Source organism: Bacillus rossius, chromosome 11, assembly GCF_032445375.1.
Source record: "Bacillus rossius redtenbacheri isolate Brsri chromosome 11, Brsri_v3, whole genome shotgun sequence".
Lineage (NCBI taxonomy): Eukaryota > Metazoa > Arthropoda > Insecta > Phasmatodea > Bacillidae > Bacillus > Bacillus rossius.
In genome coordinates, this window is record NC_086338.1 from 7,187,042 (window position 1) to 7,214,304 (window position 27,263).

Here is a 27,263-nt window from a genome sequence, read left to right on the forward strand (position 1 = left end):
TTTATTAAGAAATTGTGTAGGTTAGTTAGTTCGTAAATGCTAGCTATGTACTCCGCCCATAAATGCGTAACAAATTGTATTTAAGTATCCTTACGCTACTTATTAACATGCCATAAGTTTTGAGTGATTATAGTACGTGGGTTATAATAATATTGTACAGCTTGATCCGAGATAAAGTCTCCTTGCAGGAATAATAAAAGTTGTAACCTTTATGTCTATACTCAATTTGATTGCACGTATACACGATACGATAACACTAGACAATATCATTAAATTTTGACTATGAGCTCAGTTGCTTTTTGCGTATGTAATGTATCAAAGTGTATGCTATTATAAACATATCTAACCTTATATTTCTTCATGACTCTATACTGATGATTGATGATTATGTTGTAAAATAATGTATCAAGAATTACTGTGTGAATTCAAAGAGCTTATAACGGTATCTTGTAACAAATATCATTAAACAGTTTAGCTTATGTATAGCAACTTGTAAGCATTTATTACATCTTTACGTAAATTATGTTGATGCTGTTAAAGATCATCTATAGTAAAATTCTATTTTTTCCTAGCTTTTTCTTTGAATGCGCTACAAACTCCGCAAAGTTAGGTCCCATAACCTTCATATATAATTATAATTTATTCTAGTGATATGTTGACTGGAGTCAGGCCATGTGTCTAGTTCCTAGGCTGGCTTAAAAATATCTCAGCATGCATATTCATTGTGTCCCTGAAAAATTGCTGTGGTGACTTTTAAAGTTAAGTTTTACTGTAAATATTGTATGTTTATTCTAATAGCTTTGTGTTTTGATACTTAGCTTATTTGCGACTTTGTTTTATATAAATGCGTGCCCGAGGTTAGAAGTAGGTTTTGGCGTGCGTACATCGTGCTACGGCTACCAACTCTTTGTACATTCGGATCTGTTCTCAGACTAAAAATGATAGAGGCAGTCGTTACTTGTACATAGTAATTAATATTGGCTTTATGTATCTGTTTTATGTTCGGAATTAGTGCTAGGACTGTGGTAGCAACCCAGGAGCCTTGAATACAGAACTGTTTTTTACATTAAAAATTTTCTACATTAAAGCTAGTGTTTTAATCACAGTGTGCTCGGTGGCCCACCACCAAGCTATTTCAGTTTCTTTTTATTTTGTTTTGGTAATTCCTGATGGCCAACAGCTAGGAGTCCGCGCCGTTTTGGTCAGGTCTGTCACAACAAAGCCCTCTGCCACAACAAAGCCCTCTGCCACATCGAAAGCCCCATTCGCTCACTCCCATCCCTCTCGTGCTCTGCCATGTGCTGATGCAAGGTATTATTATCCCTCTCACGTCAGCTGGCCCTCAAAATCTGTTTCTTGCACAACCTTTTTAAATTATTAAAGAAATTTAGAATTTTAGTAAACAAACTAACGAAAAATGATTGTAATTGACTCTTTGGAAAGCTATGAGATTTTATTCGTTATAGTAAAGTTTATATTCACACCTTTATCTCGAAAACTGTCTTTACAAGAAAGCAGTTTTATCTGGCATGTACTCCCCGATGCACAGCATGAAATGCGGTAGCCAGGCCGAGCACTCTGCCCCACCAACCTGCGGCCGCAGCGTGTCCATGAGCCAGATTGGCAGGCAGGGCTCCAACACAGCCATGGCAGAAGTGGACAGCCATATGGCCCCGGCTACTGCTAGCACCATTCCATCTGCCAGCAGTGTGGTGATGCCCATCCCAGACACAGCGTGCTGCAACAACACCATCTACACTCCCAGCCCTGCCTCACAGACCTATGGCCACAGCGTGTCCATGGGCCAGATCGGCAGGCAGGGCTCAAACACAGCCATGGCAGAAGTGGACAGCCATATGGCCCTGGCTACTGCTAGCACCATTCCATCTGCCAGCAGCGTGGTGATGCCCATTCCAAACACTGCGCGCTGCAACAACACCATTCACACTCCCAGCCCTGCCTTGCTGCATCTATTTGCGCATGTCAGAGGAATCATTGCTGTATTAAACTGCTGTGAAACATCACCAACACAACCAACCATCAAACACCGAAGCTTTTTACGACTAAAGTTCGATACAAGATACATTTATATTCTTAATTGCATTATAAATAGACCCAGTTGAAAATATGCACATATCTTCGGGGGCGATTTTAACATATGTCCTTGAAGAGACTATGCTGTATATGCTGTGTACTTTTCTTATTTGTGCATTTTAATTTTAGACGAGAAAGAATATTCTTTTAACTCAGCACAAAATTACTAATATAATAATAGTACATTTTAAATACTTCTTCTGTAGTTTAGTCAGAAGCAATGGAGACAAACTGAAGTGGGGATTGAAAGCAACACAAATATCTAATAAGCCTGCGAGAAAGCTCAGTGTGAGTGTTAAATAATATGGCACTGTATTAATTAATAGAATAGGTGGACATACTTTTCATAGGTGATTAGAGATGGCTTATGGGTAAAATGTGGAGATGGCAATAATAAGGTAAGGTAGGAAGTACCACATGAGAATCTACATATCAAGGTAGATGGTAACTTGCTATTATTTCTGGCTTGACTCCGAGTCGAACTTGAATTGTCCTAATGGGAGACTCATGATAAATTTAATTAAGAATTTGAAGTATTGTCTCTGGAGGTATCATTAGACATCCTCTATAAAGGCATGGTTACAGAATCAACTTATGGGATTGGTTGCCTCCAATCCCAACCTACCTCTAGTAAAAATGCGGCAAGGATTTAATTTCGTAAATTATAAGTGACTAGCGTAATGTGATAACAAGTAACATAAAAATTTTCCGGCCCAGGCTGCAAATATGTAAAGACTTTTACTCTTATTTATCAGTGCCCCATTAGGCATAGTCAGGGATGTGCACACTATGCTGACTAGGGCCTGTGCTTTCATGTCTTGGCCTTCGAACCTGGTGACATGCTGGGGCCGTCAATCCACAGTGACAATATTGAAGTATTTTTACTACTTTTTTGTTCTATTAATTTTACTATACCATTTCGACACAACATATGTTCGAAAGGTTTTGAATTCTAGAATCAGAACCACAACACAAAAAAATATATATATTTACAATTTTTTATAAGGACTGAAGGAGGAAATTATATGTAAACACACATATATATGTAAATATATATATACATATAAATTTCTGGCTTGAGCATTCATTCAACAGAACACTTGACTGAAATATTTTCAAATTTTCTAGGAATATAACTTAATCAATGCAGGTACCTGAAATTCTTGCCAGTGTTCACTAAATTTAATGTTCATTACAAATTATAAATATCAAAAATTCCTTTCGGCATTAATATTTTGGATAAGGCATGCAAAATAACTATTTTTTATTTACAAATACAGAATCATGCAATCCAAAAATACAAAATTAATGAATATCAGATGGAATAGCTAACTAATACACGAGATGCTGAGAATAAAGAAACAGCACTCCTCAAATGTTCTAGTTTTTGGATAAAAAGTGTTGGGAAACCAAAGATAAACATAAATTTTATTACCTCACGAGCACTCTTCATATCCAGCAGCAAGAGTTGCACAACTGAAATCGAATGAGTTAGTGTTTCAATGACATTTAACATTTATTATTTGCTTTTTATTTTTTACTCATATATAGAAGTGTTCACAATTTAATAGTCTCCTCTACCTTCAGTGATGCTTAGCAATAGAGCATCACACTCATTTGAAGGAAGGTAACAGCCCACCTGTGATATTTTTTAATTTATTTCAAGCATAATGCTAAGATTGACCAACATGTAGTTTAAGAGATTTTCGGTGACAAGGGTCTGACAAGAATTTATGATCAGATGGTTAGTGCAGTACATGTAATATTTTAAAATGGAAAAATAACTGCTGAGACAATAGATATAGTTCTATCGGGAGACCGATATTTTTTTTTTTTCAATTCACAGGGACAAAAATATTTGAAAAATCTTGGCCGTTGTTGTAAGCAGGTGACATTTTTTCTCGGGGTACTAAGAATTCCCTTGCCCCTGCAATTAGATCACAGCCCCACATTAATCCACTTCATTATAATTCGGTTTGGCCAAAGATGACAAGACCATCTTGTGTTCAAGATGATAGTGTTAGCTAGCACATCACATTTGTGTTGCTAGGGTCGCAGGTTGGCATAACACAACCGCTTAAACACTGACAACATACTCGGTGTTTAGAGTTTACAGAAAGCCAGAAGGCCCCTTGCCTTATGCCTCTGTGCTAAAATCATGTGACATAAGACCCAAAACATTTAAGTCAATCTTCCAAGCAGGCCGATCCAGACTTCTGTCATCTCTTAATGTCGACCACACTTGTGGTGGTCTGTAACAAGCTGTGACAGCCAGCGTAGACCAGCAAATTGTTTTATACCATATCCTTCAGTTCTGGCATATTCCACACATTCGTTATCTCCAAAATGATAGTGTACACCCTTTCTAGGATCATAATTAATCTACATAATAATCTGTAGTGTATAATAGGGGCTCCGAAAAGTGGTTTCAGCCTGAGGTGTCGGCCACCATATTGGATTAACTTGAAATTGACCCCGCCGCCATATTGGATTCAATAATCTTGTACGGCATGAACTATAATCTTTTCGAAAAAATATATATATATCATGGATGGGGGAGGTTTTGTGTTACATTCTGGATGGATGCATTTATGAAAGAATATGGTGCCATACCTTCCCACATGATTTTTACATTTATTTTTAATTTGTATTTTTTTGTTAATTATTTGATGAAATAATTTTGGCATTCGTTGGGTTCAAACCAAGTTATCGGCAGTTGCTGATGTACCGTAAGTGAATCTAATTATTTTAATTTTAATTATATTTCAATTTAATAGCTTCAAAAATAGGTGTTGCACTTGCCAATTTGGATGTAAGGGCATTTATAAATTTGTTATTATTTTTTAAATCTCTTATAAATCTAAACTGGCCTAGAAGTTGGCCAGCGCAGCACGAAGACAACACAATGATTCTCACCGCCGTTGAGGAAGGCGAGCGCCGCTATGACGAGGAAGGGCGCCATCTTGCCGACGAAGTCGTAGAGCAGGCCGCCGAAGGGGTAGCCGACCAGCACCCCCAGCGCCACGCTGCCCAGAACCACCCCCATCACGCGACTGCGCGCCGCCTGCTCCTGGTACTGCTCCGCCACCAGGCTCATGCCTGCGACACCAGCCCCTGCCGCTCATCCCGTGCCACAGCCCTACCCAACACAACACACAACACCGCATTGTTTCCTGTTGTATTCAAAGTGGAAATTGGCCGCTTTCTGTTGGTTTCTGCTGTAATTCTCTGTGTATTTCAGTGGTGTCTGTTGGCTTCTGTTGTAAGCCATTCTAATGTTTTTTTTTCAGTGGATTTATTGTAATCTAACAGGTTTTGTGGGTATGTTTTTTTCTAGTTTTTTCCTGTTGCTTTTTGATGGTTTCTTTTTTACGCCATTCTATTAGTTTATGTTGTAGTTCATTAAGGGTTTTTGTTGTGTTCTGATGTAAGGCTCTCTCTTAAGTCTGATGTTTTCTAGTGTTTTTCATTGTATTCTGTTAGTTTTTGTAGGTGTCTGTATTAAAACATTATGTTATTTATTTGTGTGTTCAATTGGATCCTGTTTTTTTTTTGTGAGTTTTATTGCATTATATTGGATTTTGTTGATTTTTGTGGCAAGGCATTCTTTTTTAGTTCTAATATTATAAAAATTTTAATAATCATGAATAAATTTTTATATTAATAAAATCTTTTTTAAAAGAATTTTTCGAATGCTACGTTTTAATTTGCTCATAATTTTCAAATGTTTGAACACAATACCTGTCATAAATATTATAATTTTAATTATATATATTTAAATATTTAGTAATGATGTTATATTAACGTTTGAATTTGAAACATATTCTTGATTAAAAAAATTTTTTACAACACACTTTGATACCATAAATAATAGTTATAGTTGTTCCATTAAGATTATTTTTATGGAATTTTTTTAGTTAAATACATGAATGGAAAATGTATTTTCCTCCGCAGAGAAATCTAGTGGAACAGTCACAGCATTCCTGTATACTCTTTCTATATTCTGTTGGTGAATTCTATTGGATTCTGATGGTTTCTGTTGTTTTATAGTGCTTTCCATTGTATCCTATAGGTTTTTATAGGTTTCTGTTGGGTAACATCATGTTGAGATGCGTTGTTTCCTAGTGTTTTCCACTGTATTCTGTTGTTAACTAGTGTTTTTATTGTATTTTGTAAGTTATTCTACGTTAAATTTAGAGTCAAGAGTTTTGTATAATAGGATTGTATTGTATTAATTGTATTTTGTAAGTTATTCTACGTTAAATTTAGAGTCAAGAGTTTTGTATAATAGGACACTATCTGCAATATGAGAACACATGCATATGCCAGTTACCGCGGTTTAGACGTTGGGCATCTCGGGCGAGTAACTTACTAAAACACTCGCTCACATTTCTTTCTGAACTACTTGCATTCCTGGAGAAAAATGAAGATGAAGAGGAACAGGAACAGGAACAGGAAGATAAAGATGAAGAGGAAGAGAAAGTGGAAGAGCAACTCACCGGAGACTCCTATGCACGCGGAGGCGACACCCTGCAGACTGCGGGCGGCCAGCAGGGAGTAGTACTGCTGGCTGAACGCGAACACTACGCACACGAGTCAGTGAATTAATACCCGACATCTCATGACAGCGAACCATTAAAGAAGTTGAGGGGTGATGAAATGAACGATGGAGCATTGACGGAATGAATGAACGAGGGGAAAGGAAGAATTCCAACTAATCCCCGTGGCTCTCGGCAGTGTCTAGTAGGTTTCCCACTTGCAGACAGCCGGGAGTCAAGCACGGGTCGCTGGTACGAGGCGAGTGACTGACTCAGCCACCGCGGACAGCTTCAGGAGACCGCGCCTTTCAAAAAAGTGCTTAACATTCAGCACTGCTTGTGTATGGTTCATGTTCTGTTTTGAGTAGTATTTTTTGATAAGTTGCAGCGGTCAGGTCCGCTGCCTTCAAACTTAGCGCTTCGCCGCGGGCGTCGGCGCATCTTTCCCTCCCTCCATCCCCCTCTTAGTGTTGTGTATTGTTTCTCCTAGCCTCCCCTCTCGGGGTTGGCGCATGCGCGCTGTGCCGCGCCGATTCCATATAAGCAGCCGTCAGGGTTTTATTCGGGCGATCTAGTTAGTCATGAGCATGTAGTCCCCATATAGAGTTTTCTTAAACAACAATGTGTGAGAGCGACCTCGGGGGGAAAGCTATGTAAGTGTCATATCTTGTGAGTGAGGCGGTGGCCCTTGCTATAATGTAATCCGCGAACTTTAACTATCGTTTTTTGCTATCTAGTATAAATTTTCTTTCGGCTGCCACCTCGGAAAAATTATGTTTCGATTTAATTTTCTGTCGTTTGCTTTTTCATGCATTTACTAATTTCTATTAATTGGTTACTCAGAACTGTTCTCTCCCGAGAAGTCGATAATGATATGGATAATGATGATGTTATTTATTAGCATGTAAACTTTATCGCGTGTAATTTTTTTATGGTTCATGCATTTTTACCATACGTTTAAAGTATTTATTATCCTTTTTCTGTGGCGTAAGCCTTGTAATTGTATTGGTTGACATAAATGCCCTTTTGATGGTTCGTAAAGGGATCATACTCCAGTTATGCGGGTGTTACTTGCGTTGAAGAATGTTCATGGCCTTGATATTTGTGATGCTCGTCTACATTAGGTGTAATTATTCGTGTGTATTCCTTTAGGATTTGTCAAATATCATTTCTTGAGGCAATCGTATTTTGCAGGATTTTTTTTTTGGTATTTACCTAAATTTATATGTCTTAATGTTCACATACAGCAGAACTTCTAAAAACTCTTGATAATGGTATTTCACCTGTCAGTATTATCTTTGTACTTTTATGAAATGTTCTATTGTGTATTGTGTACCTTAATTAGGCTCCTGGCTTAATTAAATATTAATTTAAATATTCTTATTTGAAACTACCTTCGTAGTCCTTGTTGAATGTTTTGTTTTCTAATACACAAACGCCTTAGTCTTTGCCGAATAATTCAATTTGGCCACTCCTGGTTTGGACGGCAATTGAAGGGCTGAGGATTAGAAGGGTGATATCAACCAATTCATAATGTTTGAGAACAGCGAAAAAAATATTTTGTTTGGAAATATAAGTATTGTATTCAGCTACTACAAAATTCTTAGTCTTCATTTTGTACATTCAAATAAGGTACCTTAACCAAATAAGGCCCGGGTCCAAATAAGGCCCGTCATTGAGTTTGCTAGGATAGCAAAGAGGTTTTCACCGGACGAGACATGCTGCGGACAGCCTCTGGCATCTAGCGGTCAATGCAGGTACTACTTGTTGGGACGCGAACTGTTCGCCATTTTACACGCATTAGAGACCAGCAAGAAATTCGTAGTGGCTGTGGTTACTAATTTCGACGAATCGTGAAAAATGACTTCACATTAAGGTAATGTAACTGACACAAAGTATCTATATGCCATTTTAAAGCCCGTAGTTTACAGAATATGTTAGTATGGTTATATATTCTGAACTCTTGTTGTGTATTAAACTGTGAGTAAAACACTTAAAGAAAGTGTGTGTTTACGACAAACTCCAAATAAGGCCCACACTGGAGAACCAAAGAAGGCCCGCGGGCCTTATTTGGAACATATGTTTTCTGAAATTTTTGTGAACAATGTAATATCGCCAACCCATTCGATTAAGCACGTGGACTGGCTGGAAGAAAATGGTTGAAACTGTTCTTACAGCGTCACCCAGAAATATCAAAGCGAAAAGCTCAAAACATGAATCCTGGTAGGGCTGCAAAATTGAATAAGGTTATCGTAGATGATTATTTTGATAAACTGAAGGCAGTTATGACCTGTTTAGATAGTTTTGACAAGCCCCAGCTAATCTACAACATTGACGAGAAAGGCTGTAGACTTACCCTCCACAAACAACAAAATGTGTATGCCAGAAAAGGAGAAAAAAGAGTCAATCTTGTAGCACCTGAACATGGTGAAAATGTGTCTATTGTATCATGTGGGATTGCACTGGGTCAGGTCATACCACCAATGATTATTTTTAAGGGAAAGCGATTAAATCCTGAATGGAAAGATAACCTTCCGCCTAGAACAGAGGTTGAGATGACTGAGAAAGGGTCGATGACAACAGCAACTTTCATTTCATGGATTCATCATTTGGCGAAATTCAAACCACAAGGTAACATTTTGGTTATATTTGATGGTGCATCATCACACTTGGACATAGGTATTGTGGAAGCTGCTGAAGCCTACGGAATCACACTATTCTGCTTACCAAGCAACACAACACATGAGCTGCAGCCTTTTGATAAATCTGTTTTCGGTCCTTATGCAACATTTTGGGATGATGAAGTGCTACTACATTGGTCAAAGCAGACAAACATTCAAGACCGCACAATAACCAAAAGGATTTTTGGGAAAATATTTAGTAGGATTTGGACCAAAGCTGCTATGCCTTGTAATGTAGCAAGTGGGTTTTCTGCAACTGACATTTACCTATTTGACCCTACTGTTATCCACAAGAGTGCTTACGCTCCTTCAGAACATTCAGAATAGAAAACCCAGATGAAACCGTACAAGGATCACAGTCTGCAGCCCCAGTTCACCCATAAGAGAGCAAGTATGGGCAGGTAAAAGAGGAAACTCGAAAAATAGCTGACAAACTAAGGTATGCAGGAGACTCATCGTCGGGAACAAGTGATTCAAGTGACTCTTCTCTTGTATCCTGTGATGGCACAGAACCCAGTCTAAACATTTCATTCAAAGATATCCTATGGACACCTGACGTGATGAAAAAGAATAATGTAAATTGAAAAAAAAAATCGCTTAATGACAAAGCGGTTGAGACATTATTTAAGACAAAATGAAGACGCAGAATGATCAAAATCAAGACAACAAGCCAGGCAATGCTGCCCCAGGAAGTTCCAATGTTAAAAGCAATAAAAAACACTCTGAACCTGCCACACAAAAACATCTTGCTATTGGATCGAGTGACACGAAGAAGAAAGGAAAAGAAGTCTGGTATTGTTTCATTTGCACAGAGGACAGGATTACTGACATGAGACTGTGTGTAAAGTGTAGCCACTATGTTCATGAAGAATGTGTGGGGCTTACTGCTAAGGACAAAATACCAAATTTCATTTGCCCAGTTTGTGCTTGTACGCTACTTAGTTTCACATACATATTGTGTACCTACATGTTGATTTTCAGCTGTGACTTTCCTTTAAAATTTCTGGTTTGTGATTCGAGTGCGAACTTTTAGTACATATTTACATGTTCAGCTGTAGGAATTTTAATATTTATCGATAGAGGTTCTAAAATGTTACAATGTAATTCAAATTATCTGAATGTGGACTACCACCATTGCACCTTGTAAGGTATAGATAATTTCATTACACTTTATTGTTATTTGACTTCAATTGGCAATTATTTAAACATGGGCCTTATTTGGTACTGCTGCTGGGCCTTATTCGGAACAGGTGTTCCTAATATGGCCCTTTGCATCATTTTTGGATAATGTCTTTTGGTACATACAACTAGCTTACTTTTGGTACTTCTGATCATGTATTATCGAAGTACACATGTTTAAGAAGGCTGCTGTCCAACATTCTTAATTTTTACTATCTTCATACTATTTTTTTTAAAAATTTTATAATTAAGGAGGGCCTTATTTGGCTAACTTACCTTATTTCTCTTTTTACCAAACTACTTTTTTTATTGTTAAATATTTTATAAAAAATTCACAAATTGTTAACCCGAGAATAAATTATAAGTGGGCTATCAGCCACATATTAATGTATCATAAAGTTAGAAGTGGGTTATCAACCAATAAGTGTACAGAGTTGTACAGTATTAGTAATGGGAAAAGGAACAATATCTGAGGCCAATTAATTATTCTTCTATGGAAGAGAAATGATCAGTTGGCACCACTGGTGTTATTTTTTCCTCAGGTGGTCATACTGGCTTATTTATCATTGTAATGTACGGTTATGAATGCAGAGTCGCAGTGATGTTTATTTTGTTTCATCATGTCAAATAGGTATGTAAGTTTAAAAGAAGGTGATACATTTTTTTAATCTACCAGAATTCTACCAAGATATTATTCGTGATGAAAATAGTGTTAATGAACCTGCTATTGAAACAGGCAAGTGCTTAGACACATTAATAACTACAGCATCCCGTAAAGTTTTGAGTTGTCCTGGATTAACAGACAATAGTAAACAACATATATTAGTGAAGATGAACGTGAACATACTGAATATGAACATGAAGGAGGAGAAATTGAACAACAAAAGAAAACCGCGAGGAAAGGTAAGAACAAGCTGATACACTAGTGGATCTCCGAAAACATAGACGTGAGATTCCAACATCTGCAAAGAAAAAGCGAAAGTGTGAATAAATGTGGAAACAAAATGTAAGAAGAAAGATAAAAAATTCATTTGAAGCTCATACATCAACTAGTAACAAACAGGTTAATGCAACAATGCAAGTGGTTAGAAAATGTTCAGATGGAAGTTATTTGAGCTTACAGAATAAAGAAATTCATTTTGAAAAATCGAAGGAACTTCAAGATTACGATAAACAAAACCTTTTTCTTAGAGGTGTGATTTCAGTAAAAGATAAACAAAGATCAAGAATAGCAGAAGTCAGGAAAAAAAACTGGACATTGTACGAATACAGTGTAATGGAAAATGGTCAACGTGTTGTTGTTTGCCAAAGCGTTTACATGAGTCTGTTTTGCATTAAGAAAAAGAGACTAGAAAAATTACTGAATTCTGTTAGTGCAGACGATCCTGGAATGGCACTTCATAAAAGAGGTAAACACAAAAAAAGAACAAGTGAAGTAATAAAAGACATCACATTTCTTCATTCCCAACATAAATGAGGCATTATTCAATAAATGTGAATTTAGAAAAAAAGTATCTCTCTCCATCTCTGAATTTGTCAAAAATGTTTAGACTCTACAAGGAGATACATCCTGAGGCTGATGTAAAGGAGTGGCTTTACACAGACTTTTTTCTTCATGAATTTAATCTTGGGTTTGGGACACCTAGAAGTGATACATGTGTTACCTTACTTGTGACAAATTTTGCGCAATGTTGGTAAATCCTGACTTAACTAACTGACCTGGAAAAGCAAAAGCTACTTACGAAAAAAGAGTTGCATGTCAAGAAGGCAGATAAAGGGTATGAGGAAATGAGGAATAATATCAAAAAGAGTGATGGCAAGAAGAAAGAAACTAAAACATTTGATCTGCAGAAAACATTGCCTACCTCACCTAAGCCAATCACAAGCATTTTACAAGCGTCAGTTGTGGGTGTATAAGTACATATTAGATCAACTGGAGAAGCATTCATGGTTCTTTGGACTTAGGGAGATGCAAAACGTGGATCATGTGAGATTGCGACTGCTCTGCTCAAGATTTGGTGCTTATGCGTGGTAGAAAAGCTCTGCCTGTTCAAGAGTTAGTGTTTTGGTCAGATTGTTGTGCTGGGCAGAATAAGATTTTTCAAATTATTGCTTTTTTGTCATATCTAGTGCAAATAAAGTTTGCTGCAACTGTTCGACATCAGTTTCTTGTGAGTGGACATACCTTTCTCCCATGTGACCGTGATTTTTCTCACATAGAAAGGCAGAAGAAATTGAATGTGAATGCGATACACACCCCTGAAGACTAGGAAAAAGTTGTGAAAGAAGCTAGAAATGAGAAACCATTTGAAACTTTAGTGATGAAAAGTAGTGACATATATGACTTCAAAACATTTTTCGATGAAGGTTTCAACAAACCAAAGGCAGGCCAGAAAGTGAGAATACGTGAGGTAACAGAGTTTAGGATAGACAGAGAGGATCCTTTTGAGGTGAAGTTCAGATATAGCAGTGGAAACATCGAGTCATACGACTCATTCAGAATTTGCAAACCTGGACGGGTGAAAGTTGTGCCATCACTGAAAAAGTTGTACCACACAAAAGTGGAAGTAAATCCAAAAAAAGTGAAGGACCTAAAATATCAAATGGACTATGTCCCTGTAACAAAAAAGACTTTTGGAAAGACTTTTTTGCTGAGCAAGCTCAACTGGTTGACAAGGAATGCCGTGTCACTGAATTCCCTGAAGATGATCCTGCTGACTGGGAAAATAGTCACTGGTGTATGTACATACATTAAGACTATCTAGAAAAGAAAAGAGAAATGTACATGTACTACACCTCTATCTTAACTTACTTTTTAATCCAAACTGTCAAGAGTTGTTTTAGATGTATGTAACATGATTTAATTTTTTCCTAAATAAGATTGAATTCATTTATAACTTATTGTACATTGCAATACTAATTCAGTTAAGCTTCAAGAAAAAAAAACATAATTGTTAGTACAACAGTAATTAAAGTATTTTAAAACTAATCCAACAGCAATTATTGCACTGGAATCAATGGTAGTATTTTTATTCAATATGAAATAACACTCCATCTTATATTAATCTTAGTATGTTTGACTGTTCTTATGTTTTTTTGTGCTTTTTTGTATAGTAAAAATAATGTAAAGGTAAATCTTAATATTTTGAGGCGTATAGTTGATAGCCCCGGATAATTCTTTGGCATGTGGTTGATAGCCCCGTTATAATATTATTGGTTAATAGCTCCATTATGTTGCTGTACAACGCGGCTCGAGAAGTTTAAAACTATATTTTGAGAGTTAGAAGTGGGCTACGGACAAAACCAATGATACCAACGAATTCTACATGAAATTTCCTATAATAATATGTTGGAAAGTCATTTTCGCAATTTTGGCTGATAGTCCCCTTCTTATAGAAAGATAAGCTTTCTAATTTAAATAGATTAAAAATGACCACACTGCTATTTAATAATCATTTTTAGAAATTATTCTTCGTTGTCATTCTGTTCCTACAATAGTGAAATTCACTGCAAAACCAGTGAAAGACAATGATAAATAAATGAAAATCTAGCAATGAAATAAATAATGATTCACCCATTGAATTGAAGTATTTTCAACAAAATTTTCGCTTTAACCTTACTGGATTAGCGATTGTTCAAATATTTTAAATTTCAAGTGGATGATGTGATGATAAGTGGTTTTGGGTAGCAATTATTGAGAGAATGACACAATGAATTTGTCAAAGTTGCAACAGCACGTAAAATTGTGTCTGTATGATATCTTGCCACAAATGTGACGATTCCGCACAGAATAAAGCAGGTGATAGTCCCTTAATGACACCTCTACCGCCCACGTGTGCATGCAGGCAAGTGGTAGCAAGGCATGCGGGCAAGTGGTAGCAAGGCATGCGGGCAAGTGGTAGCAAGGCATGCGGGCAAGTGGTAGTAGAGCATGCGGGCAAGTGGTAGTAGAGCATGCGGGCATGTGGTAGTAGAGCATGCGGGCATGTGGTAGCGGAGTGTGCGGTAGTAGAGCGTGCGGGCAAGTGGTAGCAGAGCGTGCGGGCAAGTGGTAGCGGAGCATGCGGGCAAGTGGTAGCGGAGTGTGTGGGCATGTAGTAGCGGAGCGTGCGGGCATGTGGTAGCGGAGCGTGCGGGCAAGTGGTAGCGGAGCGTGCGGGCAAGTGGTAGCGGAGCGTGCGGGCAAGTGGTAGCGGAGCGTGCGGGCAAGTGGTAGTAGAGTGTGTGGGCATGTGGTAGTAGAGTGTGCGGGCAAGTGGTAGAGGAGTGTGTGGGCATGTGGTAGAGGAGTGTGTGGGCAAGGTGTAGTGGAGCATGCGGGCATGTGGTAGTAGAGCATGCGGGCATGTGGTAGTAGAGCATGCGGGCATGTGGTAGTAGAGCATGCGGGCATGTGGTAGTAGAGCATGCGGGCATGTGGTAGCGGAGTGTGCGGTAGTAGAGCATGCGGGCAAGTGGTAGCAGAGCGTGCGGGCAAGTGGTAGCGGAGCGTGCGGGCAAGTGGTAGCGGAGCGTGTGGGCAAGTGGTAGCGGAGCATGCGGGCAAGTGGTAGCGGAGTGTGTGGGCATGTGGTAGCGGAGCGTGCGGGCATGTGGTAGCGGAGCGTGCGGGCAAGTGGTAGTAGAGTGTGTGGGCATGTGGTAGTAGAGCGTGCGGGCAAGTGGTAGAGGAGTGTGTGGGCATGTGGTAGTGGAGCATGCGGGCATGTGGTAGTAGAGCATGCGGGCATGTGGTAGTAGAGCATGCGGGCATGTGGTAGTAGAGCATGCGGGCATGTGGTAGTAGAGCATGCGGGCATGTGGTAGTAGAGAATGCGGGCATGTGGTAGTAGAGCATGCGGGCAAGTGGTAGCGGAGTGTGTGGGCATGTGGTAGGAGAGCATGCGGGCAAGTGGTAGCAGAGCGTGTGGGCAAGTGGTAGCGGAGCATGCGGGCAAGTGGTAGCGGAGTGTGTGGGCAAGTGGTAGAGAGCATGCAGGCACTCACCGAGCGAGGCAACCAGCAGGCTGGTGCAGCCGGCGAGCAGGGGGACCCGGTGTCCCAGGCGCCCCACCGCAGGGCTCACCACCAGCTGCACCAGAGCCTTGGAGGACAGCAGCGCTCCCACGCGGCCGTTCTCGTCCGCCGCGGGCCGAGAGCTGTTGCCGTCCGCCATGGCCTCCAGTCGCTGCAGGAGGTCCGGCACGATGGGCACTATCGACAACAACCACTCTCTAAGACCCTGTCACACACATCTGTCCCCAGCTATGTCTGACAAGAGAGTTGGATTGTTAGTATTGGACGGAATTAGTAGTCTCCCGATGTGGTAGATCCATTTGGTGTGAGGTAACCCTTGTGACTGCAATGCATGTTCCCAATGTCGGATGTGTTGGAGTGGTTCTTCATGGTTTTGTCGTCTGAAAGGTCTGGGAGAAATCTCGGGATTCCGTACTTCTCGGCTTTCCTTGGGGGTTCCGGCATTCTCCGCACTTGAATGGTGGTTCCGCTAGGTTAAGAGGCGTGTCTTCCCAGCCGATGCAGGAGAGATGGTACTCTCGACAGCATGCCTGGCTTGTGGTGAGGACTAGGGCGGTCCATGCGCAGTTCCGGGGAAGCAGCATCGGGGTACTGCAGGCGAGGGTTTCTGGTCAAGCTCTCGGCAGGTTTGACATATGTGGATGAAGGTCTGGGGTTTCAAGGCTTCATCTGCTTTCCAGTTTTAACCATCAAATAAATTTCGACTAATAACCACACATAAGCTTTGAATCATGTTACACTATCAAAGGTTATTTTTGATCTCAGCTATCTCAAACGTTTCGATTTTTACCTTATTTTGAAATTAATTTATATATCACAGTGTTGAATGAAAATGTTTTACTTATTATTGTGCGATTTTAAAATTTTTAAACACGTATAAATTTAACTCATAATAATACTCATTACAAAATTTAAAAAAAATGTTCAGCGATTTTTTTTATGTTATAGACACATAATTCATTTAATTGCTTAAAATAATATCGCAAAAATAATTTATATTATTAGTAGTTATTTATAGTTATTTATTTTTTATAACCTCTTTAATCGCCGATGTGTTCTTCACCATTTTAAAGATCCGTTGTGACGGATGTTTTCGATAGGCATGATTTTGGTTGGCTGATTGCATTAACATCCAACATATTATAGAACCTGTTCAATATGAGAAAAAATGTATTGGAACTTAAGTCATCCAACTTTTAAAACAAGCATGGCTACGCTAGTGACATTTTATGGGGAAGTCACAACTCTCCACTTGATTTGACACAGCATATTGGAAATAGTTGGAAGCGAAAATTTGACAGTGTGGCAGACTCTTTAAAAGTTCTATGTTTCTTTTTCTGTCTTCCTTTCTCATAGGGGCCTAGGCCTCGTCCGAATTCACCTCAAGTATATACTTGTCCCTAGAAGGAACATGTTCGAACTTTAAGTGATGTGTGCAGGTACACTGTTAGGAATTACAGTAGATTTACGGATTTTGCAACGAAGGATTCACCTGAAATAAATGAAGAGTTCTTCGTAATTTCTGATAGCTCGGTCTTCGTAGAAACAACACCGCATTTCAACTTCCGAGTGCTGTTTTTCGATATAAACTGGGTAACCATACACGCGGAAGATATAACTGTGTTTTTGTAGTTGTATTAACCAGTTTTTTTAAAACGTTTTTCTTATATACCAAGATTATTCTTGTGGATTCATGTTCCAAGTAATTGATCTTAGTATAGAGGCAAAGGTGGATATTTGGGCCAGGGATTTTTATTTGGGCCCCCACTGTATCTAGACATACAGGCCACGAATTCTAGCAGTGAACGCTGGAACTACTAAAGCATGAAGCCAAACAGCACTGGTGAGCGCGCCAGTGTAGTACCTGTCATGGTTAGTGTTGTGTGAGACTATGAAATTTTTGTTCATGAGCAAAACTTTGAAAGGTAAGTGTTGAAATCATTGCTATCGTATCTTCTTTGTTGTATTCGGTAAATACATGTTAATGTGTGTGTTTAGTATGTTCTAAGGATTATGTATCACATCATGTATTGTCATAACATTGGTAAATAAACGCGTAGCAAAATTTTATTTTCCAAGATAGCTAAGGTGGATATATGGGCCCCTTGCAGTGCTGGTTATATGGGCCCCATAATATTAGGGGCCCATATTACAACCACTACAACGTTATGTTACGTTTTATGTTGCAGATGCCCCGAAAACTCCTGGTACCCCCTCAAAAGGGTAAAAGGCAGGCGTGGAATAAAGAAGACATGTCGAAAGCCGTATCAGCAGTTAAAGAAAAGAAAATGGGTTTGAAAAAAGCCGCAAAAACGTTTTCCGTGCTACGATCTACTTTACAAAGACTATGTCGTGTTGAAAAACCTATTCAAGAAGTAGTGAACATGAAAATAGGACGGCCTGCAATAATCCCTACAGCCCTTGAAAAGGCGCTAGTAACATATATTTTAATAATGGAGGCGAAATTTCACGGCCTTACAAGAAACGATGTGCGCCGGATGGCCTATCAGCTGTGCGTCAGAAATAACATAGCACACCCATTTACGAATGGCGAAACTGCAAGATGTGCCTGGTTTGACCATTTCATGTCGCGCCACAAAGAGTCAATATTTATTTTGAAACCTTCAGCGGCTTCTTCCGCTAGGGCCAATGGCTTCAACAGGGAAGCTGTAAACGTATTTTACGATCTCTTGGAAGCTGAATTCCAGATAAACAACTACAGTGCCGACAGAGTGTTCAACCAACGTAGATAAGTCCGGCATTAGTGTTGTGCAAAGTAAGGTATCTGAAGTTGTAGGTCTCCAAGGCAAAAGGCAGCTGCAGAACGAGGGTCACTAACTTGCATTTTTAGCATGAATGCTTCTGGGCTTCATATCCCACCTATGCTAATTTTTCCAAGGAAAAATATGACAGAAACACTAATGAAAGGTGCTCAGCTAGGCTCCATTGGAAGGTGTCATCCTTCAGGTTGGATACAAACCAACCTATTCACTGATTGGTTTAACCACTTTTTGTCAAAAGCAAAACCAACGGCAGATGAACCAATTTTGCTAATTCTAGATGGTCATCACACTCATACAATGAACATTGATGTCATTGAACTAGCTCGTGCAAACCACGTAACGATTGTTAGCCTGCCTCCTCACACTACACACAAGTTACAGCCTCTCGACAGAAGCTTTATGGGTCCTTTGAAGTACTACTACAGTGAAAATATTAGGCAGTGGCAGTTACACAACAACAGACCTCTAGGACCATATGGCATTGCTGAGCTATTAGGGAACGCTTTTCTTAAGTGTTAAACAGGTGAAATAGCTGCTAGTGGGTTTTCTGTAACCGGGATTTTCCCTTTCAATCGCCACTTGTTCAGTGATGTTGACTTCGCTTCTTCAGAAGAAGCTAATGTAGAGGACATCAGTCTTGAAGTTCTAAAGGCGTGTAAAGGGCGAACAACCCACAAAAAAACACAACAGTCTACTTATAGATATTCTACGGCTGTCATTGCTACATCCACTTCCGGGCCTGCTGCTAAGAACCTAACTCCATGCGAAAGACTTGGTAGAAGCTGGCCCTTCCGGCTATTCTTCTTCGATGCGTTCTGGTCATGTATCTCCTCAAGATATCCTGCCTATTCCACGACCAAAAAAGTGAATGACAAACAAAGGCCCGAAACCTATGAAATGTGCAGTAATTATATCATCACCTTATAAACTTGCATTAGAAGGAGCAGAGCAAAAAAGGAATGAAAAATTAACAACAGCTAATGAAGCCGCGACAAAGAAGAAAAACACAGGAAAAGAAACTGTAAATACAAAACCAAAGGCAAAAAAGGAATTAAAAAGGAGGTTGTGTTTTGTAGAATCATCAGATGAAGAAAACCAAGAAGATGATTTCGACTCAGGAGAATCTGTCATGGATGCTGAAGTAGGAAATTTTGCCCCCGACGATGAATATGCAGTCTGTCTTTTCTGTGAACAGGTCTACTTTTCTAAAGACTGTAGAGGTGAACTGTGGGTACAGTGTATGATTTGCGAAATGTGGGCTCATAACCTTTGTGCTGGGGCTGACAGAGATGTGTATATCTGTGACTTCTGTAAGTAGTTTTTTTTAATGGTTCAGTCAAGATATCTTAATTTTTATGTTCAAATAACATTTTTTAACGGACTTTTCTGATCAGACGATCTTGAATTAGGTTTATTTTGTTATTAACAATTTAAAAAAACAAAGTACTTTTTATAAACTTAAGTTTTTAACTAGTTCATAGATTAGTTGATATGTTTGCATCCTAATCCAATAGTTTTTATGTTTGAAAAGCAAAATATCTTTCAATATACAACTTTTTCGAAGCAGCTACTATAACGCTTTGTGTTTTTATACTATTTCAAAAATTAATACAATACATAACAACTGTAATAAATAATTTTTTTGTGATATTTCAATGATTTTTTACTAAGAAAACCCGGGGGCCCATATTACCAGCACAAAAATTTTGTTTGAAAAAATGCAGACTTTTGGTAAAAAAATTTTTAGTAGTTTATGTGTGTGTAAAAACAAGTCCTAACACTTTAAAATCAATAGTAAACAAAGCAAGGAAGTTTTTTTTATTAATTTCAGGTAAAAATATTAAAAAATAAAACAATTATATTCAAAAAACAAAGTGGGGGCCCAAATATCCACCTTTGCCTCTACTCGTAAATCTACGATGAAACAATAAATTTACAAAAATATTTGAATAATATGTGACCACTGTTTTTCATAGATTCAAGATAAAAATTTTAACAGTGTATGCAGGTTATGAGCACAGCCTACCTAGACACATATGGTGTGCAGAGCTTCAGAATAAACCACGCGGTTTAAAAACTACTCAAGATATCGGAGTGGTGTCTGTTTACGAAAAGCATTTAGGTATGTGAAGAAGGTGGATGCATTTCTATTTCCGTATTTCGTTTTCGAATCGTATTTTTTAGAAGTAAAATGGGCAAAACGTGTGTTTTCAAAATACGTTTGGGGCATGAAACACGTGCACAGTATCTTGAAAGCACTCAAAGGCTTTGCATTACACACTTAGATTAATTTCTCCGCCATATAAAGTTATGGTTACAACTAAAACTTCATAGTTGTCTTCAGTACGTTCATAGCCTTATGCTTAGGTGCGATACCGCGATAGAAACATCAGCGAGCGTCGCACTTAACATCCCGCCTCACTAACACAGATACACCATCAAGACTGGGCGCGTTAGTTCCGGGTGAAGAAACGTTGCCATTTGGAAAATAATTTTGCAGGTACTAATATATGATACAATATTTTTGACATTACAGTATCCATAAAATAATTTATTTATATTTTACCATGTAAAACTTTAAAATGAAAAAAAATTAACATGTAAATAACGAAGTTTAAAAAATACATGAACATTTATAGATTGTAACTTGCGAAACAAGGTAGAAACTTCAGTAGATCGACAATACGTATTAGTTATTGACATGGCAGGACATGCACTGCGTATTAAAGGGGAGTAGATAGCTTTGTTTACTCCCAACCAATTGTAATTGTTCATTTTTTCATAACTGGGGAAAGGATATATCAAACCTCCCCCCCCCCCCCCCCCTCCATCAACTTCTACATTTAGCAAAATTGATTCTATATGGTGTTTTCCTACAGCAGCCAACGTAGCTTTGGAAGAGTTATTTATAATAAATTGTCAGTAGTATATATAGGCCGGTCCGGAGACACGGACACGCAGTCAGAGTGAGGATTAAGTGCAGTTCTGCCGTCTTTTATTGTGACGTCACGGCGGCATTCTTGTAAGACATTTTCCTTGAACGTTGACTTTGACCTTCAAAAATTGCCAAAAATGACTTTAAAATACTCAAAATTCACCAAAAATTCACCAATTTATCTGGAATTGTCTATTTCAATTCCAGCAAACCTTGAGCAGATAGTAATAGATAGGGGCAACATGAGCTACGTGATTGAGCCGGATATGACTGTAGCTCCTGGAGTCGCAGACAAGTGTCTCGGACCGGGGAGAGCTGGCAGATGGCCGCCAGCAGGGAGCCTCACCGACGACAGTCAGCAGCATGTTGTCCAGGAAGAGCAGCGCGTACACCACGCCGACCAGCGCCTCCCTGGAGCTCCTGAGGTCCCGCAGCATCGCCCCAGCGAGCCGAAGTCAAGGTCAAGGTCACCTGCGGATACGCCACGCCCGTCGGTCGGAGCCTCAGGGGCCAGTCAACTACTTCTTGGCTTCACGGCCATTAATGATGATGTTGCCGTTGCCTTGTTCATGGCCTCGGCCACACTCCAGAGGCCAAGAAGTAGTTGGTGACTTTGAAACACCTCGGTGTTTCTGTGTTTATTACTTTGTAACTGTATGGGTAGGCAAGTATTGAAACGTACTAGGCAAATACCAACTCAGAGGCAAAACACCAAAGGGGCACAACAAATTTTATTTATAACACTCGTTGATTATAATAGGTGGATCAGAAGACAAAAGAATACAAATAGAAAGTCAGAAAAAGTCTGCTTGCTGAAATTACTAATATAATAGAATCTATCAAATTGAGGTAAGGTGACTCATATGCATCTTTCGGTTAACATATAGGTAGGCAATTCAAAACATAGTATAACAAATAACAACTCGGTAACTTTTACATAATCGTAGAAAACGAAATTAAATTTGTTATTATTGTTTAAAAAATTCATAAATAAAGTTATTAAAGAATAGACAAAACGTTACCGGCCGGCCGCCGGTAAACACAATTTTGTGATAATTTAAGTACATTTACTTCTATAATTGGCAGATATAACCATTAAACAAAAATATATCAAGGTTTAGTTGACCTTTACATAGACCCTACTTGAGAATCATCACTGAGATTGCTATATTATTTTTTTTATTGAGTCCGACTGAAATGACTGACCGAAAAAATGAAATTAGAGGCTGATCTATTAAAAGTAAATTTAATTTTCACATTCAAGTTTTCAGTTTATGTGCCTGCAGGCACACTGGGCACGTAAGTAGGTCAATCCTGCAGGAGCAAATGTGACCCCTGAGAGAGCAGTGAGTTGAGGGTGTGGAGACAGGTGGGCCACACTGCGGAACAGAAGGTCACACAGTTATGATGGCGACTGCAACGTCGACCGAAACGTTGGTGAATTATTCGCCAAGGACACGGCTACAACCCAGAAGCCAAGCTACTTCAGCCAATAGCCGTGAAAGCCTGCGAGCAATACATGATAAACTGCCAGCATGTATCCGCGAACTAAATCGCAAAAAAACTGTCGCGAATACACGCGGAGACATACACAGAACACAAAAAATCGAATAAACAAGCTACAATCGGTTATTTCAAACGACTATGGCGAAGCAGCCAAAGGGAAGCGGAAATCGCGCATCATCGCACCTGAAATATAACGAGGTGATATTTAAATAAATCGGAAATAGTTCCGCCCCTCCAAACATATAACAGACTAGTTTTTCAGCCCCGCGACAAAGCACAAGCTTTCGCTAATGTACTCGAAACTTCCATTTAACCCAACATGCAGCCTTGTGACAGGCAATTCACAGCGCAAAAATACCACTGGCTGAGCCAGCCCTCTGCTTCTGAACCTAGGATCACACAGGCACTGGAATTAAGCAAGCCATAAAGAAAATTAAGCTGCGAAAACAACAGAATCCAGGCTGTTCTCAAACAGCTCCCGTATGAGGCCTTAGAATATTTGACTAAATGCATAAACTCAATGCTCAGACTAAATATATTTCCTCCCAGTGGAAAGAAGCTAAAATGATAGTTTTCCACAAGCCGGGTAAGGACAAAATGCTAACTCCAGAATTGCAGGCCGATAAGCCTCCTAAGTTCTGTGTCGAAAGTCGCTGTCTGACTCAACCGACACATACACAAACACAACCTACTGCAAAATGAACAGTTCGGCTTTCGCAGTACTCATCCGACAGTACGCGACTTCCGACAGGTCATAGCCGGCCGAGTTTTTCATGCGCTCGTTATAATTATGTAAACTAAAATAAACGTCTCTTTGTAGCCTACTTAGTTCAGTGTAGTTTTAGCTAGTAACAAGTAATATTACTGTATATAATACAATGTGTGATAAAGATAAGAAAAGGCTAAAGAGAATAAGTGCGTTTTTTTACCAAAAAAACAAAAAACCGACGATGCAGTTGCAGATCCAGGGAAAGAGATTGAATTTGATGGTGTCCCATGTGCATCCACGCATGCGGCAACTACATCGATGCCAACAAACCCATCAGCAGCATCAGCCTCTACTAGTTACATGTTGCAGGAACGAGATATAGGTGGGTATCGCAATATTTGTGTATTTCAACATTTTGTATAGCTCTAAGAAGTGGCTATGTATATTCGGGTGACTGCGAATTGCGAACGTCTATTCTATGTGCAGGTTGTTCTTCGTTCGCCGCAGTTTCATTTACTTACCTACACACCTTGCTCCTGTGTTAAGCCTCGGTCACACGTAGCGAATACTCGTCGCGAGTGAATTCACGCACGAGCGCAGTCGACCCATGGTTGTGTTATAGTTAGATAGGACGTCGTATAGGACAGTGCGCGTCCCTGAAGCCGCATAAGCATAGGCATGCCATGCTATCATTTATAGAATAGAGAGCTGCTTTCGCAGTCTTCCCGACAGTGTGTGCTTTGCATAGATGAAACCACCATTAAATAAATGGTTATTACCGGGCTAAGGCTAGGCTATTTCAGTTGCTTATAAATAAATTATAATAATCGCACTTCTATGAAGGTATCTAAACAGTTAATTACTTATTTTTAATTTCAGGTACACTACTATTCAACCAGCAAGTTCTTACAGACAAAGAAAGGTACCAGTGGTTGAAATATACTTGGCAACCTACAACCGACTTTAAGTTTCCACTGGTGCGTGAAGGAAAAAAGAACCGGTCTTTTCAAATAAGCTGGTTAAAGGGACATGGATGGCTAGCATACAGTAAAATTGCTGGTGGTGGATTGTGCAAAATGTGCAATCTTTTTGGTCGACGTGAAGCGGGTACAAATGATGTGAAGCTGGGAAAATTGGTGACGGAACCACTGTCGGTCGGTTTTCTCGGGGTACTCTTAGTTTCCACCCTGAGGACTGTGCCGCACCTCGAGATCCCCCTCTATAAGCTGACAAGCGATAGAGACGCGGAAGGTAGAGAGCCGCACATCTAAAGGTCGGACAGTGCCCCCCCCCCTCAACGCGGGCCGAAGGGTGGCAACGACTCAAGGCCATTAGTCGGTAAGACCTACTAAGGTTGAAGAGCTTTGCTAATCCGCCATAAGTCCTTGAGCGGCTAAGAGGGGCATACCCCCGCCGGGAGGCGGAGGTCCTTTATAGGAGAAGGCACAGCCGAAGGTACATTGGAAGCTCAAAGCAGAACAATGGAGGAAATACAGAACAAAGACATGGAAATACAGATGATGGACAAAGCAGAGTCACTCGTTAAGGAGTTGACCGAATACACTACAGTGGACATTTCTAAGGTCAACAAGGCAGCCACGAACTTTATCCTGCCAAGGATAGTTCAATTAAAAGGTCTGCTCGATCGTGCATTACTGGAAAATGCAAAACTTCGAGGGCAACTCGAAGTTAAAGAGAAATCAGATAAAGTGATACCTCTGAAGCCGTCCTTCGCCTCTGTGCTTCAGAAAGATAAGGAACAACAGAAGCCTGAGGACAAATGGACAAAGGTACGACCGAAAAAACAGTTGTTGATAGCATATCCGGAGGACGAGAAACAAACAAGTGAGGAAACTAAACGGAAGTTCATGAATAATGTGGATCCTGTGAAGGATCAGCTTCACGTCAGAGGGGTCCGAAAAATAGCAAAGGGTGGAATAATGATCGAGGCGGAAGATGCTGGATCAATCGACAAACTGAGAAACACCGAGAGATTGAGAGCCTTGGGAATAAAGTTCGAAACACCCAAGAACAGAGGGCCTAAAATCATCATTTATGATGTGCCTAGAGATATGGACAAGGCCGACATAAGTGATGTGATTCACACTCAGAATATGAGGGAACAGGACATATCTTTGGCAGCCTTTAAAAAGGACTGTATAGTACGACTCAGGAAAGGCCCAAAGGAAAATAAGGAACGGGTACATTTGGTGATGGAATGCACTCCCCTTATAAGGAACTTGATGATTGAAAAAGGACACCTTTATATTGGCTTCTCTTCATGCAGAGTGAAGGACTACATAGTAGCCACGCGCTGCTATAAGTGTCAGGGCTATGGACACACAGCCATAAAATGTCGAGGACAGCTGACATGCTCTGCATGTGGGGAAGCTGGACATAAGTTCAGCGAGTGCAAAGAAAAAGAAAAAGACCAAGGAAAGTGTGCAAATTGCAAACGGGCCAAGAAAGAGTATAATCACAGAGTCGATTCCTTTGATTGTCCTGAATACCAAAAGGCTCTATCAAGGGAACTTGATAGAATCGACTATGAATAGTCGTATTCCCTTAAAAATTGGCCAAATAAACCTTCAAGGTTCCTCAGTCGCCTCGGTGGAGATCAGTAAAACTGCTCAAGAAAAGAACCTGGATATAGTTCTTATCCAAGAACCATATGCAATCAGAGAAAAGATCTTGGATATTCCAGGTAAACTGTTATATAATGGACCAAAACCGAAAGCAGCAATTTGGGTAAGGAACCCTAACTTGCCAGTGCTCAAAATGACTTCAGTTTGCTGTGAACATCATGTATGTGTCTGCATTGAACTTGGCTCTAACAAACTTTTTATGGTGTCATCTTACTTCCAGTTTTCTGACGCAACTGAAATTCATCTAGAGAAATGGGATAAAATATTACAATTGGTGAGAGGAGAGAAAATTGTAATAGGAGCAGACGTCAATGCAAAATCAGATATGTGGGGCTCGCCCTACATAGATGAAAAAGGTGTCAAAGTGTCGCACTATATTGTGGAAAATAATCTAATGGTACACAATGCACCTGGTACAATCGCAACATATGTATCACCAGCATGCGACGCAGAAACGTTCATTGACGTGACAATTTCGAACATGAAACTAAGGGACAGCGTGGAAAACTGGGAAGTGACTGAAGACATCACCAGTGATCATAGACTAGTGATGTACCAGATAAAGAATGGAAAAGAGCAAGTAATATATGCAGATAACAATAAGAGATATGGATGTCAAAATGTCAATTGGGAAAAATTTGACAAAGCACTGGTAAATGAAATGATCCTTTATAGAAGAATTAAAATTGGACACCCTCAAATAGATGCACCCCTTCTGACAGAAGCCATTCAAAGAGTTTGCGACAATAATCTACATGTGGTAGAAAACAAAAACAGAGACAGACATGGATGGTGGACGGAGGAGTTGGAGAGACAAAGAAGGATCACCAGACAAAGGCGCAAGGAATTTAAAAGAGAACATAATCGAGGTCGAAGAAAATATTTGATTGACCAGTACAGATTAACCAAAAAAGAATACAAAAATATGGTTAAAAGAGCTAAGCGTGAATCATGGATGAATCTGGTAACTGTAGAAGGGAACAACAATCCATGGGGTTTAGTATATAAGTTATGTGCCAACAAAATCAAGAACCCTATTGAAATGCCTGGGCTCATAATTAATGGTATTCAGACTACCTCTGTAGCTGAAAACCTAAGACATATAATACATGGATTGTTGCCTGACGACAATATGGACACAGAAAACAATGAACAACAACATAAACGTCAGGAAATG

At 39.5% G+C, this 27,263-nt stretch overlaps 1 protein-coding gene across 1 annotated transcript in view; it reads right to left on the reverse strand.

The window, feature by feature from the left end:
• LOC134536616 (synaptic vesicular amine transporter-like) overlaps positions 1–24,268 on the reverse strand; it is a 238,077-nt gene extending 213,809 nt beyond the window's left edge. The window contains exons 1-6 of the mRNA XM_063376409.1: positions 21,573–24,268; positions 15,479–15,685; positions 6,594–6,677; positions 5,011–5,193; positions 3,530–3,570; positions 1,592–1,738 (exon numbers count right to left, since the gene is read on the reverse strand). Coding sequence (XP_063232479.1) covers positions 1,592–1,738; positions 3,530–3,570; positions 5,011–5,193; positions 6,594–6,677; positions 15,479–15,685; positions 21,573–21,663 — 753 coding nt within the window. The 5' untranslated portion in view covers positions 21,664–24,268. The remainder of the gene's footprint in view (positions 1–1,591; positions 1,739–3,529; positions 3,571–5,010; positions 5,194–6,593; positions 6,678–15,478; positions 15,686–21,572) is intronic.
• Positions 24,269–27,263: the final 2,995 nt, after the last annotated feature.